The sequence below is a fragment of the Macaca fascicularis genome, chromosome 7 (assembly GCF_037993035.2).
Source record: "Macaca fascicularis isolate 582-1 chromosome 7, T2T-MFA8v1.1".
NCBI lineage: Eukaryota > Metazoa > Chordata > Mammalia > Primates > Cercopithecidae > Macaca > Macaca fascicularis.
Genome location: NC_088381.1, coordinates 19480325 through 19500190, shown reverse-complemented (window position 1 = coordinate 19500190; position 19866 = coordinate 19480325). Strand labels below are relative to the sequence as shown.

At 39.6% G+C, this 19866-nt stretch overlaps 1 protein-coding gene across 7 annotated transcripts in view; it reads left to right on the top strand.

The window, feature by feature from the left end:
- Positions 1–19866, top strand: part of TTBK2 (tau tubulin kinase 2) — a 173453-nt gene that overhangs the window by 30237 nt on the left and 123350 nt on the right. For 3 of the 7 annotated variants that reach the window (XM_045397236.3, XM_065547838.2, XM_045397237.3), the window contains exons 2-3: positions 8843–8979; positions 14866–15013. In XM_045397236.3, coding sequence (XP_045253171.1) covers positions 8911–8979; positions 14866–15013 — 217 coding nt within the window. In that variant the 5' untranslated portion in view covers positions 8843–8910. Of the gene's footprint in view, positions 1–8842; positions 8980–14865; positions 16179–19866 lie in introns of all 7 variants that reach the window. The other 4 variants (XM_065547834.2, XM_005559313.5, XM_073995632.1 and 1 more) reach the window with 4 other exon arrangements.

The window sequence follows — 19866 nt, the reverse complement described above, 5'->3', positions numbered from 1 at the left end:
TACACCAAACCAAAATCAAAACCAAAATCAGAGTATCCAGAAATCCAAGCCAGGTCAAAACCAAAACCAAAGTATCAAGCAGTCCCAAGTCAAGTCAAAAACAAAAACCAAAGTGCCAGTACAGGCACACCGTGGGTGATCAGGCCACACTTCCACTCAGATGGAGTAGGCAAATTCCCAAGACCAGTCCTGTCAAGCAATTCAAACCAAGTCAAAACCAAAACCAACACCATAGTGCCAATAAAGGCACACCATGGGTGATCAGGCCACGCTTCCACTTAAATGGAGTGGGCAAGTTCCAAAGACTAGTCTTACCAAGTTTCAGATGTCCAGACTCCCAAGTGCCAGTTCCTTCCCGGTGTTCAGCCACTGTGTTAACCCTCCGCGGGGGCCTGCTACATGCTGCTCTGGCGAGGCGTTCCACCTGGGCAATTGCCTACCTGGGAGCACTCTTTGGATCTTGTCACTCAGGCTGGCCGGAGTACCCCGCAGGGATGCTCCACAGGGTAGGCCTAAGCTGCCTAAGGGGCTGTCTCGGCCGTCCCTCAGTCATCTCGCTTCCTGTCAGGGAACCTAGAAATGTAGCAGGACGAGCCGCAGACAAAACCTCTCAGACACCGAGTTGTAGAAGGAAGGGCTTTATTCAGCTGGGAGCATCGGCAAACTACTGCCTTAAAATCCGAGCTCCCTGAGTGCACAATTTCTGTCCCTTTTAAGGGCTCACAACACTAAAGATTTCACATGAAAGGGTCATGATTGATTTGAGCAAGCAGAGGGTACGTGATAGGGGCTGCATGCACCGTTGGTCAGAATGAAACAGAACAGAGCAGGGAGTTTCACAATGTTCTTGTACGTTGCTGGGAATCTATGGATAACATCAGTTTCTAAGTCATGAGTTGATTTTTAACTACTAGATTTAGGCCAGGCAGGCCCAGGCCCAGTTTTGGGCCTGGCGCTGGGCTGCCTGTCTTTGGTTTCGCTTCCTTGTTTTTTTCTTAAAACAGGTACTGAGTATAAAACAATATAAAACAATATGAGAGGGTCTCTCTCTTTCCTCACAGGGTCTTGCCATGTTGCTTAGGTTGGTCTTGAACTCCTGAGCTCAAGCAATCCACCTGCCTCGGCCTCCCCAAATGCTGGAATTACAGGTGCGAGCCCCTGTGCCCAGCCAAACATTTTATTAAGGTCCAGAAAATAAATATATTAGGCCTAAGTGTAATACCGTCTGTGTTGCAGTTATTTAACTCTGCTGTAGTAGTATGAAATCAGCCATACACAACATACAATTGAATGAGCATGGCTTAGTTCCAATATAGTGTTATTTATATAAAATCAGGCACCTTGCCCTGTTGTTATTAATTTTCAAGTGTATGTAGAGTTTCTTGTTATCCTGCTGTTATTGATTTCTAGCTTAATGATATTAAGCTAGTATATTCTAGCTTATACTAACTTGTTATCAGAGAACATAGTATGTATGATTTCAGTTCTTTTAAATTTGCTAAAATTTGTTTCATGACCTGGGTTATTATATAGTGTCTTGGTGTACGTTCCTTGTGAGTTTGAATGTGTATTCTGCTTTTGTTGGGTGGAGTGTTCTATAAATATCAGTTCCAGTTGTTTGATGGTTGTGTTTAAGTTCACTGACATCATCTGGGTGTCCTATAATTCACTTTAATTCTGTCACTAATTGCTTCAAGTTAATGCAGACCCCACAGGTTACAGGGCTCAGTCCCACAAAGCCGCCTTCACTTCAGACTGTAGCACAAGCCACTCAAATTTTCCCTGGTTGAGTGTAAGTTTGGGCCTTCCCACAATCCCCTTGGGTTTAATAATTTGCTCAGAATGACTCACAGAGCTCATGAAAGTGCTATATTTAAAATTGCCTTTTTATTATAAAGGATACGAATGAACAATCAGATGAAGAGGACTATATGATAAGTTTGTAAGGCTCTCAAGCACGGGAGCGTCTATCCTTGTGCAGCCAGAGTGCACCACCCTCTTAGTACATCGGTATGTTCACCAACCAGGAAGCTCCCTGAGCCTTGTTGTTCAGAGTGTTTTTTTTTTCCCCCAATTTCTTTTTTATCTAGCTGAATTTAAGATTTACAGAGTTTTTAATATCCAGAGTTCAGGGCTGGGCACAGTGGCTTATGCCTGTAATCCCAGCACTTTAGGAGCCTGAGGTGGGAGGATCGTTTGAGTCTAGGAGTTCAAGACCAGCTTGGGCAACATACCCAGACCCTGTCCCTACACAAAGTGAAATGAGCTGGGTGTAGTGGCACATGCATGTAGTCTAGCTACTTGGGAAGCTGAGACGGGAGGACTGCTTGAGCCCAGGAGTTCGAGGCTGCAGTGAGCTACGACTGTACCACTGCACTCCAGCCTGGGCGATAGTGAGACCCCCATCTCTTAAAACAAACAAACAAACAAACAAACAAAAAAAACGGGCGCAGTGGCTCATGCCTGTAATGCCAGCACTTTGGGAGGCTGAGGCGGGTGGATCACCTGAGGTCAGGAGTTTGAGACCAGCCTAGCCAAACATGGTAAAACCCTGTCTCTACTAAAAATACAAAAAAATTAGTCAGGTGTGGTGGCCCGCTACTCACAAGGCTAAGGCAGGAGAATCGCTTGAACCCTGGAGGCGGAGGTTGCAGTGAGCCAAGATTGCACCAGTGCACTCCATCCTGGGCAAAAAGAGTGAGACTCCATCTCAAAAAAACAACAACAAAAAGAGCTTATTACATAGGCATGGTTGATGAAATCACTGGTCATGTGATTGAACTCAATCACTAGTCCCTCTTTTTTCCTGAAAGTTGGGAGGTGGAGATGAAAGTTCTAGTAAAGCATATGTAGTCATATGCTTTCAGGTGACAGCCCCCATCCTGAAGCTTGGAGTCACTTCATTAGCATAACAGAGGCATTCATATCACTTAGGAAATTCCAAGCACTGCCAGGAATTTGGAGATGAATACCAATTCTCTGACACCAAAATGTAAGATAAGAAAAATAAACTGTTCTCACTACTATACTCAATACTTCTGGCAAATGACAGAGAAGTGCGATTTGCTAGAATGGCTCTCAGAACTCAGGGAAACACTTTATTTATGCTTACTGGTTTATTATCTAATAAGGATATAAACAAGGATACAGATGAAGAGATACATAGGGCAAAGTCCGGAAGGATCCTCAGAGCAGGAGTTTCTTTCCTCATGAAGTTAGGATACACTACCCTCACAACATGCTTATTAGTCTCCAAAACTTGTCCTTTTGTGTTTTTAGTGGAGGCTTCATTAAGGCATGATTGATTAAACCATTAGCCATTGGTAGTCTACTCAACCTTCAGCATCTCTCTCCTCCCCAGACCCTTGTGAGTGGGGCTGAAAGTTCCAGCCCTCTGATCACATGGTTGGTTTCCCTGGCAACCAGCCCTCTATCTTTAAAGATTTCCTAAAGTCACCTCATTAACAAAAACCCAGATGTGGTTGAAAGGGGCTTGTTATGAATAACAAAATCTACTCCTATCATCTTTTATCTATCTGGAGCTATTTCAGGAACCAAGGACAAAAACCAAATATTATACCAAAAGATGTTCCTATCACCCTAATCACTTCAGAAATTATAAGGGCTTTATGAGCTCTGAACAAGAACCAGGGACAAAGACCAAATATTTGTATTTCTTGTTATTAATATAAGCCACAATATCACAACCAAATATATTTTTAAATTATACCCTAATGGTACTGTTTTAGCTTCTGTATTATTGCCAATTTTCTATCTAGTTATTTCTTTGGTACAGGAGCGAAGTCTTCAGTTGTTCTATGGATTTGTCTGCTCCAGTTATAATCACAGATTTGTCTGTTTCTCCTTTCAGTTCGTTAATTTTTATTTCATGTATTTTGATGGTCTTTTTAAGGTGCATACACGTTTATAATTTCTTTGTAAATTGGCTCTTCCATGGTTCTGTATTTCTTTTTATCTCCAGTGATTTTCTTTGCCCTGAAGTCAGCACTGTCAGATATTATAATAGATGCTCCAGCTTTCCTTTTGTTAATATTTGCATGGTATACTTTTTCCCCATTTCTTTTAACCTACGTAATAATAGTATTATTATTGTTATTATTTTCAGTGGTATTTAGTATATTCACTTTAACCTACATATTATTTTTGAAGTGAGTTTCTTATAGAATCATATTTATCCTGCTAATCTCTGTCTTTTCAGCGGCATGTTTATGCCATTTATACTTAAGGTAATTACAGGTAAGTTTGGATTCAGGTCAACCATTGTATTATTTGTTTTATGTTTGTCCCTTTATTTTTGTTCTTCTGTTTCTTTCTGCCTACTTTTGGATTATCTTAACATGTTTTGGTATTCCACTTTTTTTTTTGCTTTTCGTGGTGTCTCTTTGTGTAGTTTTTAAAGCGATTGCTCTAGGACTTACAATATATCTCCTTTTTACCATCTACTTAGAATTCTTACATTAAATATTAACTATGTTATATAAATATTATATAATATGAATATTACATTACCTGAAATAATGCAGAAACCTAACCACCATCATGAGTCCCTTTACCATTCTACTTTTTTTTTTTTTTTGAGACGGAGGTTTGCTCTTGTCGCCCAGGCTGGAGTGCAATGGCGCAATCTCGGCTCACCACAACCTCAGCCTTCCGGGTTCAAGCGATTCTCCTGCCTCAGCCTCTCGAGTAGCTGGGATTACAGGCATGTGTCACCACACCTGGCTAATTTTGTATTTTTAGTAGAGACAGGGTTTCTCTGTATTGGTCAGGCTGGTCTCGAGCTCCCGACCTCAGGTGTTCCGCCTGCCTCGGCCTTACGAAGTGCTGGGATTATGGTTGTGATCCACCGTGCCTGGCTGTTTTCTAGTTATTTTTAATTTTTTTTTTCTGTTTAATTTTCAGCAGTTTGATTATGATATGTTTAAGAGTTTTGTGTGTGTGTGTGCGCGCCTATTGTATTCAGTCAGCTTCATCAATCTGTTGTTTTATGTCCTTCACAAAATTTGTGAAGTTTTAGCCATTTTTAATATTTTTTCTATCCTAAACTGTTACCTCTTCTTTTATGACTCTAATGACACAAATATTAGAATTTTTAGTATTGTCCCACTAGTCCCTGGGGTCTATATTCATTTATAAGAATCTTTTATCTTCAGACTGTGTAATTTCTATAGATCTGTCTTCCAGTTTACTGACTCTTTACTCTGACACTGCCATTTTTCTATTGACCCCATCCAGTGAAATTTTAAAATTTCAGTTACTGTATTTTTCACTTCTAAATTATTTATTTGTTTATTTATTTATTTTTATTTATTTTTTTTAATTTTTTGAGATGGTGTCTCACTCTGTCGCCCAGGCTGGAGTACAGTGGTGCCATCTCAGCTCATTGCAACCTCCACCTCCTGGATTCAAGCGATTTTCCTGCTTCAGCTTCCTGAGTAGCTGGGATTACAGGCACCTACAACCACGCCCAGCTAATTGTTGTTTTTTTTTTTTTTTTTTTTTTTGAGATGGAGTCTCGCTCTGTCGCCCGGGCTAGAGTGCAGTGGCCGGATCTCAGCTCACTGCAAGCTCCGCCTCCCGGGTTTACGCCATTCTCCTGCCTACGCCATTCTCCTGCCTCAGCCTCCCGAGTAGCTGGGACTACAGGCACCCGCCACCTCGCCCGGCTAGTTTTTTGTATTTTTTTTAGCAGATATGGGGTTTCACAGTGTTAGCCAGGATGGTCTCGATCTCCTGACCTCGTGATCCGCCCGTCTCGGCCTCCCAAAGTGCTGGGATTACAGGCTTGAGCCACCGCGCCCGCCTAATTTTTGTATTTTTAGTAGAGATGGGGTTTCACCACGTTGGCCAGGCTGGTCTCGAACTCTTGACCTTGTGATCTGCCTGCCTCAGCCTCCCAAAGTGCTAGTATTACAGGCGTGAGCCACCATGCCTGGCTTAAATTTTTAATTTCTTTCTTTATGTCTCTTATTTCTTTACTGAGACTTTATATCTTTTTATTCATCTAGGGTGTTCACCTTTATTTCTTGTAGCATTTTTGCCTGATAAATCCTAAATCTGTGTCATCTTGGCATTTGTATCTATTGATTGCACTTTCATATATAAATTGAGATATTCTTGGTTCTTTGTGTGCTTGGTAATTTTGGATTGTGTGCCCAACATTAAAAGATTTTTTTTTTTTTTTTTAAATTTGAGTCTTATTTAAAATCTGTGGAGAATGTTGATTTTTTTTTGAGACGGAGTCTCGTTCTGTCACCCAGGCTGTAATGCAGTGGCACAATCTCGGCTCACTGCAACCTTTGCCTCCCGGATTCAAGCCATTCTCCTGCCTCAGCCTCCTGCGTAGCTGGGGCTACAGGCGCTCACCACCATGCCTGGCCTAATTTTTGCATTTTTAGTAGAGACAGGGTCTTGCCATGTTGCCCAGGCTGGTCTCAAACTCCTGACCTCAAGAGATCCACCTGTCTTGGCCTCCCAAAGTGTTGGGATTACAGGTGTGAGCCACCATGCCCAGCTGAAGTAATTATTTTCTGTGTGACTATGGCACAAACTCAGTATGCAATGGATGCAATGGGTTATTGTTTTAAAATTCTTTTAGTTCCATAGGTTTTTGGGGAACAGATTGCAGTAGATTATTGGTTTCAGTTGGTTTTGAATTGTCCTTTATTTTTAGTGTTTTTAAAAATTTTTGTCTTTTGTTTTGAACATGCCATCATTCGTTTTCTGAACAAAATGCTAAATTTATTGTGCGATATACAAGGGAGAGCCATAATTGTAGGACATAATTTCTCTGAATGAAACAAACTGCCCAACCAGGTGCAGTGGTTCATGCTTATGATCCCACCATTTTGGGAGGCTGAGGTAGGAGGATCACTGGAGGCCATGAGTCTGAGACCAGCCTGGACAACATAGTGAGACCCTGTCTATTAAAAATAAACAAACAAACAAACGATGTTATCCACGTATGGTAGTGCGCTCCTGTAGTCCCAGCTCCTTGGGAGGCTGAGATGGGAAGATTGCTTGAGCCCAGGAGTTCAAGGATATAATGAGCTGTGATTGCACAACTGCACTCCAACCTGGGTGACAGAGCAAGACTTTGTTTTAAAAGAAAAGAAAAGAAACTGCTGGTCTTAAATAGGATTTGAGGAATTATGTTGTTCAGGGATTGGTGAAGTTAGGAGTATTTAGGAATTGATTGACCTTTTATTATGTAAATGTGGTTATGAATTGTGGTGTTGCTGACTGGTGACTTGCTGAAGTGATATCATTCATTCAGAACTCCCTTTGATGGGTGTAGGATGGGTTTAACACCAGTTCTGGTGATTACTTGTTGTTATGGTCCTTTCTGGAATTTGGAGTTTAGAACTTTTTTTTTTATCATACGTAAAACATTTACATGGTTCCAGAATCAAAACTATATCACAAGATGCATTCACGGAAGTCTGGCTTTCTTCCTTATCCCTTCCATCCTTTTTTTCTTTCTTTTTTGAGACAGGATCTTATTCTGTCACCCAGGCTGGAGGGCAGTGGCACCTTCACGGCTCACTGCAACCTCAGCCTTCCAAGCTCAAGTGATCCTCCCTGCTCAGACTCCTGAGTAGCTGGGACTACGAGTACGTGCAAGCACGTCTGGCTAATTTTTAAATTTGTTGTAGAGATGGGATCTCCCTGTGTTGCCCAGGCTGGTCTCAAACTCCAGGGCTCAAGCATCCCTCCTGCCTCAGCCTCCCAAGATGCTGAGATTACAGGTGTGAGCTACCATACCTGGCCTTTTGTTTTGCTTTCTATTGAGTAAAGGTTGAAACAGTCTGCAGGCCAAATTTGGCCCACATTTTTTTTTTTTGTAAATAAGATTTTGTTGGAGCACAGCCATACTCATTCGTTTACATAATTGTGTGTGGCTTTTGTGCTACAGTGGCAGAATTGAGTAACTATAACAGAGAATACAGTATGTGGCCTAGAGACTAAAATATTTACTTTCCAGACCTGTTTTGAAAAAATTTGCTGACTTCTGCTACAAAGAATCATTTTCATTAAGTTTTAGCTTATCTCTCCTTCTTTTCCTTTCTTTCTAAAAAAAAAAAGCAGATACTTAAATATACTCAACATTTATCTCCTTTTTCTGCAAAGTATAGCATACTATAAACCCTTTACTGTCTTGCCTTTTTTCACTAAACAATGTATCTTGAAAGTCACTCTGTATCAATATTGTTTTCATTCCTGGACTAGGTTACAGTTTTCATCTCCTTTAGGCTGTATTTTTCTGCTATATCTTCATTTTCTACAGGTATGCTGTTCATCTTATTACTATCCTCTTTTTCTTAGAATGTCGTTGTATCAGGTTTGGTCAACAACCCTTTTCTTTGTTAGTATTTATTTCCTATGCATTTTAAGTGCATTTTGTAACATTAAAATATTAGCTATAATGTTATTAAGCTCTAAGTTACAAACTATAAGCAGTTGTAAATTAGGTACTGTGTCTTTTCAGCAGTATATTGTACTCAGGATAGTCATCTACCTAGTTTAAGTGCCAGGACATCATGCTTGCCCTATAATCTAACAATCTCAGTTATTATAAATAATACCTGTGTTTTAACAGTGTCTTTGTAACACCTAGCTATTTCACTGGGCATCTGTGATGGAAAGATATGTGGTTTTAAAAAATATGCATTAAACATTTCTGGGTCTTTTTCCCCTTCTTCCCAACAAAGTAGCCAAACTAATGTATAGTATTAGTAGTGCTTACTGATGTTGGAATGTTATTTGTGTTGATTAGTTAACCCTAATATACTGCTACTATTTTTTGTTATTGTTGTTTTAGGTTAAATGGAAACCACCCTTGAGAACTGGATGCCTGTATAACTGTTCTACCATAATCAGTGTATTGCAATGAGCGGGGGAGGAGAGCAGCCGGATATCCTGAGTGTTGGAATTCTAGTGAAAGAAAGATGGAAAGTGGTGAGTGTACATCTCAGAGTATGTGTGTGTGTGTGTGTGTGTGTGTATACATATCGGGGTAATTTTTGGTATCCTGACAAAAATAGCATGTCATTAGGAAATATTGTATACATTACTTATATGCCTAAAGCAGTTATTTACACTTATTTTTCTATGATTAAGCTCTGTTTATACCCTAATTCTTACTCTTGCTTCATATAGTACTAAATTTTTGAACAAATGAAAAAATACAGTGTTTGAAATTACAATGAGCTGGCTGGGCGCGGTGGCTCACGCCTGTAATCCCAGCACTTAGGGAGGCCGAGGCGAGCCGATCATGAGGTCAGGAGATCGAGGCCATCCTGGCTAACACGGTGAAACCCCATCTCTACTAAAAAAAAAATACAAACAATTAGCCGGGTGTGGTGTGGGTGCCTCTAGTCCCGGCTACTCAGGAGGCTGAGGCAGGAGAATGGTGTGAACCCGGGAGGCGGAGCTTGCAGTGAGCTGAGATTGCGCCACTGCACTCCAGCCTGGGCAACAAGAGCGAGACTCCATCTCAAAAAAAAAAAAAAAAAAAAAAAGCAAGTCCAATGAGCTGCTCTTTTTTTTTTTATTATTAAGGAAAATTGTAAGTATACATAGAAAATAGAGACTTATATAATGAACCTCCATGTACTCATGACCCAAGTTAAATAGTCATCAGTGTATGATTAATCTTGTTTCATCTCTCTCCCAGAATATTTTGAAGTGATATTTAACCTTAGCATTTCTTCTGTGTATACTTCAGTATGTATCTCTAACAAATAAGGACTTACTTTTAAAAACATAATCGTAATACCATTATCATACCTTAAAAATAATCATTTCTTTCCTGCTGACTCCTCCCCCAAGGTTGTGTGTCATTTTGTCTGTTAGCATGTGGTATTTTCAGCTACTTTCTACTGTTATAAAATACTGTAGTAGTACTAGAAACAGGTAATCATTTCTTAATATCACCAAATATAGTTTTAGTTTTCACATTCTCCTGATTGTAAAGTGTTTTCAACAGTCTGAATCAAGATCCAAATAAAATCTGGATATTGTAATTAGTTGCCATCACTTAAGTTTCTTTTCATTTCTAGGTTCCTTCCTCTTTATTGTTCTTTTTTTCCCCTTACAATTTATTTACTGAAGAAATTAGGTGATTTGTCTGTAAAATTTCCCATGGTTTGGATTTTGCTATCTGCTTCCATTTGATGTTAACACGTTTCTCTGTCTTGTGTATTTCATGTAAATTGGTAGTTATATCTACAGGCTGGATTAGATCTGACTTTAGGTTTGTTTTGAGATGGGGACATCTTTTTTTCATAAATGTTATTGTGAGCCTTCACTAGGAGGCATATAATATCTTATTGCCCATCTGTCTATCTTTTTTGTGGTGGTAACACTATTGATGATCATTGCCTAGGGCTATTATTTATGGATTGCAAATTAGTGATATTCCATAATTCATTTATTAGCTGAAGTGTATCTATAAGGACAAATTTTTTTATCATCAATTATTTGATTATCTTGAGGTACAATTTGATTAGGAAAACAAGATAAATACTTGCTTCTCTTTTTTAATTTACCAGTTTTCAAAACAATGAATTGGTTTCTTATCATTCTCCAAAAGTGACCAATTAGATGTGTTTTTTAGTATAATTAAGAAAGATTTGAACAAATTTATGTGTTTCAGTCCATGGTAGTTATCCTTATAGATGTTTAAATTGTCTTATTTGACTAAGGGGACACACTTCACATTGTCTTCTGAGTTCTTTTGACAGGATCCTAATAGTCTTTCAATGGCTTTCTTTCCCTAGACCTAGAATCTGCCATCTCTCTAATACTACTCATTTCTTTAAGGAACTATTTTTGTTTTGGATATATTTAATTATTTTTTATTGCTACACAGTCCACCAAAGTTTTTTTCCATTAGTAGGTTTTACAAAGCTATTTTAATGGTTCCCTTAATTTATGAACAGATTGGAAAAAGAAGACCCTTTAGAAATAGAATTTTTATTTTTTATTCGTATGGTACAGTGTGTTTTACTGATTAGGTAAGTCAGTAGACTTTGAAAATTTACTTGACCAACTATAAGAAAACTATGTCAGCATCATGGACTGGTGCAGGGAGATTCAGCAGTTGCTAATCTTTTATGTAAGTCAGACATGAGTGTTGCTTTGGTGAGAGGATTACACTAAGCACTGTGTTAAGGCTAGTTTGTTCTCCAGTGGACATATCAAAAGGTGACAAGTGAAACTCTTAATTGGCATGGTTCCCTTGTCCTGGTAATTAGAACTAATATATCTGAGGAACTTATCTCCAACATTTGGGAGGGCATAGGGGCATTTTTAGTTAAAAAAAAAATGACAAGCTCATTGTTACAGATGATGTTTTAGTTATTTATTGTTATGTAACAAACTACATCAAAATTTAGAAGCTTAAAACAATCATTTTATTTTGCTTGCAGTTTTGTGCCTTAGGAATTTGGGAAGAGTTTGCCTGGGTGATTTGTCCCTTATGTGGCACTAGCAGGATTGTTTCAGTTAGAGGATCCATTTATAAATGGTTTCTTTACTCACTTGTCTGGTATCATGGGGTTCCTTAGCTCTTCACCCCCAACTCCCAACCCCCAACCTGGTGGCTTGTTTTCTAGGGCATCACCACATGGCTGTGGCTTCTCAGGATGGTCCCATTTCTTTCTTTCTTTCTTTTTTTTTTTTTTTGAGACAGAGTCTTACTCTGTCGCCCAGGCTGGAGTGTAGTGGCGCAATCTCAGCTCACCACAGCCTCGCCTCCCGGGTTCAAGCGACTTTCCTGCCTCAGCCTTCCGAGTAGCTGAGATTACAAGCGTGCACCATCACACCAGCTAATTTTTGTATTTTGAGTAGAGGTGGGGTTTCACCATGTTGGCAAGGCTGGTCTCAAACTCCTAACCTCAGGTGATCCACCCGCCTCGACCTCCCAAAGTGCTGGGATTACAGATGTGAGCCATTGCGCCCGGCCAGATGGTCCCATTTCTTACATGGTGGCTAGCTTTCAAGAGACAGGAAATGGAAGCTACCAGGCTGGTTAAGGGCTGTCCTCAGAGCTGGCACAGTGTCACTTTGCCCTATTCTGTTGATGAAAGCAGTTAAGGGGAAAATGGACTCTACCTCTTGATGGCGGAGTAGCAAGGTCACATTGCCTTCATCAGTGTGAAAGGTTTTCTTCACATTGAAGAAGAGCAGGGATGGATGATATTATTGTGCCTATTGTTGGAAAATACAATCTCCCACAGACCTTACCTCTATTCTTCCTGTAATCTGTGTACCCCAATCATACTAAACTGCCTCTCTCTTTGCCTCATAAACCTTGATAATTTCTTAGGGCTTTGTCAGGCCAATTAAAAAATGCTCTATTAATGTTTAAATGGCATTATAGGGATAGAAATAGACAAAGAAGCAAAAACATTTACTTCAGCCTAGTTGTTTTATTCTGTCATTTAGTAAGGTTTTTTTGTGAGGTAAAACATGAAGCTGCCTCTACCAGTCCTTAGTTAGAAAGGAATCTGTTTGGTACTGTGTATGAGGTTTTAAAGCTACACTAGGTTTTATTTAATGGGCAAAATATAAAGAATCATAAGTATATCAATCAAGGCCCATGAAGGAACAATTTATTTAACTTAATGCTTCTGCGACTTTTTTTTTTTTTTTGAGGCAGAGTCTCACACTGTCGCTCAGGCTGGAGTGCAATGGCACGATCTCTGCTCACTGCAACCTCCGCCTCCCAAGTTCAAGCGATTCTCCTGCCTCAGCCTCCTGAGTAGCTGGGATTATAGGCATGCGCCACCACACTCGACTAATTTTTGTATTTTTAGTAGAGACAGGGTTTCTCCATGTTGGTCAGGCTGGTCTCAAACTCCTGACCTCGTGATCCGCCCGCCTCGGCCTCCCAAAGTGCTGGGGTTACAGGTGTGAGCCACCACACCTGGCCACTTCTGGAACTTTTTAAAAATCTTGAACTTATCCTGTAGTTTCATGTAGTATTCCTTTCCCATCACCAAATGACAATAAAGCAGGATCAGCCGGGTGCCGTGGCTCACGCCTGGAATCCCAGCATTTTGGGAGGCAGAGGTGGGCAGATCACCTGAGATCAGGAGTTTGAGACCAGCCTGGCCAACATGGTGAGACCCCATCTCTATTAAAAATACATAAATTAGCCAGGCGTGGTGGCGCACACCTGTAATCCCAGCTACTGGGGAGGCTGAGGCAGGAGAATTGCTTGAACCCGGGAGGCTGAGGTTGCAGTGAGCCAAGATCATGTCACTGCACTCCAGCCCTGGAGACAGTGTGAGACTACCAACTGAAAACATTAAAAATAAATAAATAAAAATAAAGAAGGATTATGGCTCACATGTGCAAAGTAATAAGTATAGGATTATATTTATAAGTTAGCACTTTGCCAAATGCTTTGGGGGACACAAGGAAATAGAATAGAACAAATGGCCATCTCTTCGAAGAAGCTTAGTTTCTCTGTAACAGGATAGGATATTGACAATGGAAAGTTAATCAACATGACAGTTTAAAAACAAGGTATTTCATGGACAGGTCTTTAATTTGAAAAATACAAGGTAATAATACAAGTGATATCTGAGCCCTGGCCCGGTACCTGAGGTATGGCCCGGTACAGTGATTAATTGAATGATTAAACAAATAATTACTGTAGAAATTCAGAAGATAAATTAACCTAGATGTAGTAATCAGTGATGATCAAGTGGAGAAAGAGATCGAACATGGAACTGGGGCGTCTTGAGCTGGTTAGGATTTAGGACCCTGTGCCTATGATGACTTCCTACATTATATCACATCCTGGATGTTGGATAATGTGATAAGGAGACAACCTAGTTTCAGGAAATGGAAAATAATTGCTGTATCTAGCTTGAAGTATCTACCCCCACAACCCAGCTTTCAGAGCCTACAGGTGCAGTTGCCACTGACTCTTCAAAACTTGCTTTTGATACTCAGACCAGCATCCTCATATTCCCCAGTTAAGCTCACATATTTTATCAGAGAGAATAGTGTTTGTTGAACTTGCTTAAATTGATTTTTTTTTTACTCGTATATGAATAAATAGATGTATAGTGAATTCTGGGATAGTTTGGTACTGGAGTTCTCTGCCTGCTCTGTGGGCCCTGTTAGGTACCCCTGAGAAAAGGATAAGTGGTGGTGAGAGGGCTGGGTGATTTTGTAGTGTTTTTTGTTTTTTTCGTCTTTGAGATGGAGTCTCTCTCTGTCACCCAGGTTGGAATGCAGTGGCAGGATCTTGGCTTACTATTGCCTCAGCCTCCTGAGTAGCTGGGATTACAGGCATGTGCCACCATGCCTGGCTAATTTTTGTATTTTTTAGTAGAGATGGGATTTCACCATGTTGGCCAGGCTGGTCTCAAACTCCTGACCTCAAGTGAGCCTCCCGCCTCAGCCTCCCAAAGTGCTAGGATTACAGGAGTGAGCCACTGCACTCAGCCAGGATTTCATAGTTTAAAAAGTCTTCCTTAAAATTAAAACAACAAATCTGGTTGTTGAGTGGCATTTGTAGGAAGAGATTCTTTCAAATACTGTATTGTTGGTGACATTTCTGATGCTGGCTGTCAACCAAATTTTAAAATTGTTTGTGGGTGGAATAATTTCATTACTTTTTTGTGGATAAACCTGTGGGGAAAGGTTTTGATGTTATTTTCAGGCATATGTTTTCTTGGCATATACATAGTTAATTTAACAATATTGAAATATTTTATAAAACAGATTATAAAATTATACATTTTCTAAATATAACAGATCAATTACTTTCAAGTTAGAATCTTCTAGTAATTTTGAGTGTGTGTGTTCTTATTTTCTGTGCAGTTGAGAAAGATTGGGGGTGGGGGCTTTGGAGAAATTTACGATGCCTTGGACATGCTCACCAGGGAGAATGTTGCACTGAAGGTGGAATCAGCTCAACAACCAAAACAAGTTCTGAAAATGGAGGTTGCTGTTTTGAAAAAGCTGCAAGGTAAGCCCTTTGTAGAATATACAATTTATGATTTGTATGTTAATTTATAATTTATTTGTATCTTCCTGAACCTTAATTACATTCTTTGAGTACTAATTGAATGTACTGGTGTCAGCCGGGTATAAATATGCTGAGCATTTTTCTCTTGGAAATTTTTATAACTAGTTAGTAGTAGTAGAAATATGTAATTACTTAGAATAATTGGGCTTTGGGAGTTCCTTTTCATGGAGTAAGGATGAGAGAGTGTGAATTAGCAGAATTTTTACTGCTTTGGAAAGTATTGTCGTAAGTCTGCTATTTGCCTTTCTTTTTTAAACTACCAATAACAAATGCCTCTGAGTTGTCTCTACTCATGTCTTTGGATGTTAAATGTGTTTTAATCACAGTAAGGAAGCTGCCTTCAAATCACACTGCAGGATGGATTAAAAATAATACTGTTGATTATGTGTTGATTCATATTAACTTCAGTTTCAGAGAGTATCTGTTTCTGGCCCTGTTGTCATTTTTGAAGTCCATTTTACTACTTGGGCCCCATTTGTTTTTATTATAAAAATGAATAATTTTTTTTCTGACATGAATCCAGTGGTATAAAACCCTGAATACATTGCTAGTTTGTGTTCACCTTTGTATTCTCAGCTTAATGACATACTGTCTGGTATTACTTATATTTAAATGTTTGATCTGAAACAAAATTAAATAGGGATGATCATTTTCCTTTGCCCCAGGCATATCCGTTTCTCTACCAGTTGACTCATTTGATTAGAGAATGATGCTAGTAAAATTATAGTTCTGGTTTTATAGTCATTTTTAGCTCAAACTTAGCTTCTCCACAACATGGTAAATCAGGAAAACAGTGGATAGATTAGCACCCATTGTCAATACTAGAAAAATAAATAATTGGAGAAGAAAGAATAGGTAAAAGGATGGCTCTCTCTTTTTCTGACCTTTTCTATTTTCTCCCCATTTCTCTTGAGTTGTTGTTCTCAACTCAATGGTATAGAGGCTGCACACAGGTACAGCCAGACCTACGTCTTCCTGGGTTGCACAGATCCCAGGATACCTGTGTTACTCTCAGCCAAGCCCATGAAGGGTATGTCAGCATCAGCTTGGTGTGGATAGTGCCACTTCACCTTTCTCCTACTTGGCCCCAAGGAGATGCTTCCAGGTGAGGCAGGATACAGCTTTGCTGCCCCTTCAGGAGGTTCTCCTGCTTAATTTGACTATGGTTTACTCAGGATTCTATTTTATAAAGCTTGAAGATCAGTTTAGTACCTTTTATGAATGAGTTAGAGACCCTTGGATGCTAGCTCTCTCCTTTTCTTGTATTTTATTTTTTACGTTATTAACTAAAATATTTTTCCTATCTGCTTATAAACGCATGACATCTCATTCTTAAGAACCCTTCACTTTCCAAAAATAAATTGATTTTTAATCTTCTGGTCCCTATTTCAGTGAGGCAGTCCTTGACTCTCTTCTCTTGGCTTCCTAACTTATGCCTTCTGCATACTTATTCCTCACAACTTCATTTTGTTGAGGGTGCTTTGTAATCTGGACCATTCTGATAACATTTTTATGGGGCTGAGCTGCTCTTGCTGTCATGTTGGCATAATGACTTCTTACTGAATGATCCCAATGAAAAGGCCGAGTGTAAGGAAAAGGTATTTAACCAGAGGCTAACCCTTTATAGGATTAATTTTTAAATTGATGTTCAATTTTTGATAGCTGGGATACGGGTTTTTTTTTTTTTTTTTTTTTTTTTTTTTTTTTTTTGAGTCAGAGTCTCGCTCTGTCACCAGGCTAGAGTGCAGTGGCACGATCTCAGCTCACTGCAACCTCTGCCTCTGGGGTTCAAGCGATTCTTCTGCCTCAGCCTCCCTAGTAGCTCCGACTGCAGGCACACGCCTCCACACCCAGCTAGTTTTTGTATTTTTAGTAGAGACGGGGTTTCACCATGTTGGCCAGGGTGGTCTCAATCTTTTGACCTCATGATCTGCCCACCTCAGTCTCCCAAAGTGCTGGGATTACAGACATGAGCCACTGCGCCTGGCCGGGATTTTTTTTTTTTTAACAAGATAAAAAGATATTTTATGATGAATTAGCCCGACCCCTAATTCTGTTCCTTTTAATCAATTCCTCTTCTCAAAATTCATATACTGCCTGCTCTCACATTCCCTCAGTTCTCAATTTTCTTTCTCACAGTCTTTTCTGTACTTAACAACCCTAGATTTTCTCAGTTCAGGCAAAACTCTCATTAATAGTATGTTCCTTTCTCTTTGACCCTAAAGTGTGAAGGCCTTAGCATTTCACCCTATATTTTCTTCTGAGTGACCTTCCCCCATGCTGCTGTATCAGATTACTGTCTTTTCAAAGCTTTCTGAAATATTCTGGATGTAACCTGCAATTCTCCAATGAATCAAGCTAGACTCTTGAATTTTTTTTTTTTTTTAGTTGGAGTCTTGCTCTATTGCCCAGGCTGGAGCGCAGTGGCACGATATCAGTTCACTGCAACCTCTGCCTCCCAGGTTCAAGCGATTCTCCTGCCTCAGACTCCTAAGTAGCTGGGACTACAGGTGGGTGCCACCACGCCCAGCTGATTTTTTGTAGTTTTAGTAGAGATGGAGTTTCACCATGTTGGCCAGGCAGCTAACTCCAGACTTCAGACAATCCTCCCATCTTGGCTTCCCAAAGTGTTGGGATTACAGGCGTGAGCCACCGCACCTGGCCAAGACTCTTGAATTTTACTTGGTTTTACAAATGTATTTTAATGTTTATCTACTTATAAACTAAATTATTTATTAGCCTATTAGGTAGTACTTCTATACCTATTATTATTATTATTCTCTAAAGTGTTCCTAATAAGTAGAGCCATAAAACTTATTAAGCCTATCCTTTTATTCACAGTATTGTTCAGAGATACATCTCTGTATAAACATTTATGTGTGTCTCTTCCCCCTCTCCGTTTGCAGCTGTATTATCTTCATCCTCTGTTTTTCAGTTTATTTGCTTTGAAACTGTGCAAAGGTGGTCATTGCCATTCTAATCTGTTAGATTCCTTTTTCTTCCACTTTAAATGATTGTTTTATAATGATATCCTACCTGTCTTCACTTCTCCATTTTCTTTTTTTATTAAAAATTTTTTTTGTTGTTTTTTCCCTCAGTTTTCATGATCTCTTGTGCTGTATCTCAACACACCAATTTTTGTTGTTGTTGTTGTTGTTGTTGTGTTGTATTTTCTTTTTAATAAGTATAGTTTAGGCCAGGCGCGGTGGCTTATGCCTGTAAACCCACCACTTTGGGAGGCCAGGGTGGGTGGATCGCCTGAGGTCGGGAATTTGAGACCAACCTGGGCGACATGGTAAAACCCCATCTCTACTAAAAAATTCAAAATTTAGCCAAGCGTGGTGGCGTGTGCCTGTCATCTCAGCTACTCTGGAGGCTGAGGTATAAGAATCACTTGAGCCCAGTAGGCGGAGGTTGCAGTGAGCCAAGAAGGTGCCATTGCACTCTAGCCTGGGCCACAGAACCAGACCCTGTCTCAAATAAAAAAGTATAGATTTACAGTGCCACTGTAAGAGAAAAAAAACTTCTGTCCTTTGATTTCAAATCTGATCATTAGTCATTTCTATAGTGAAATGATGGTTCCTCAGGAACCATCAGTACTTCTAAAAAAGTTAGATTTCCATTCTAGTCTTAATAGAATTTGGTACACGTCTAGAATCCTGAAGTGAGACAGGCAGATCATTTATTTATTTATTTATTTATTTATTTATTTATTTATTTATCTGTCGCCCAGGCTGGAGTGCAGTGGCCCAAACACAGCTCACTGCATCCTCGATCTTGTGGCTCAACCAGTCCTCTGGCCTCAGCCTCCAGAGTAGCTGGGACCACAGGTGTGTGCCACCACACTCGGCTAATTTTTTTTTTTTTTTTTTTGTAGAGACATAGAGTCTAGCTATGTTGCCCAGGCTGATCTCAAATTCCTGGGCTCAAGCAGTCGTCTTGCCTCGGCCTCCCAGAATGTTGGAATTAAAGATGTGAACCACCACACCCAGCCTGAGACAGGCAAATATTAAATTTTCTTTTTTCTCTAATTTTTAAAATACTTTTTAAAAAAGACAGTTTTAGGTTCACAGCAAAATTGAGAGGAAAGTATAGAGGTATCCTACATATTGCCTGCCCTCTCACATGTATGTACTCCCTCAGTATCATCATCCCCCACAGCTGTACATTTGTTACAATTGATGAACCTACATTGATACGTCATTATCACCGAGATCCCATAGTTTTACAATAGGATTCACTCTTATTGAACATTCTGTGGGTCTGGATGAATGTGTAATGACATATATCCACCATTATGTGTATACAGGTGCTCTTCAACTTATGATGGGGTTATGTTCTGATAAACCCGTTTAAGTTGAAAAATTGTAAGTTGAACCATTGTATGTCAGGAACCATCTCTCTCTCTTTTCACTGCCCTAAAAATCCTATGTGTACTCTCTGTTTCCCTGCCTCCTAAACTCTGGTGATGACTAATCTTTTTACTTTCTCTTTAATTTTGCCTTCTCCAGATGTCATATATTTAGAGTCATACATTTATTGGCTTCTTTCATTTAGTAATGTGCACTTAAGTTTCCTCCACATCTTTTCATGGCTTGATAGGCCATTTTTTTAAACATTTAATAATATTCCATTGTCTAGAGGTACCACAGTTCATTTATCCATTCACCTAATGAGGGATATCTTGGTTGCTGTGCAGATTTTTGTGTGGGAAAAGTTTTCTACTTGTTTGGGGAAATACCAAAGAGCATTGTTGCTGGATTTGATAATAAGAGCGTGTTTAGTTTTATAAG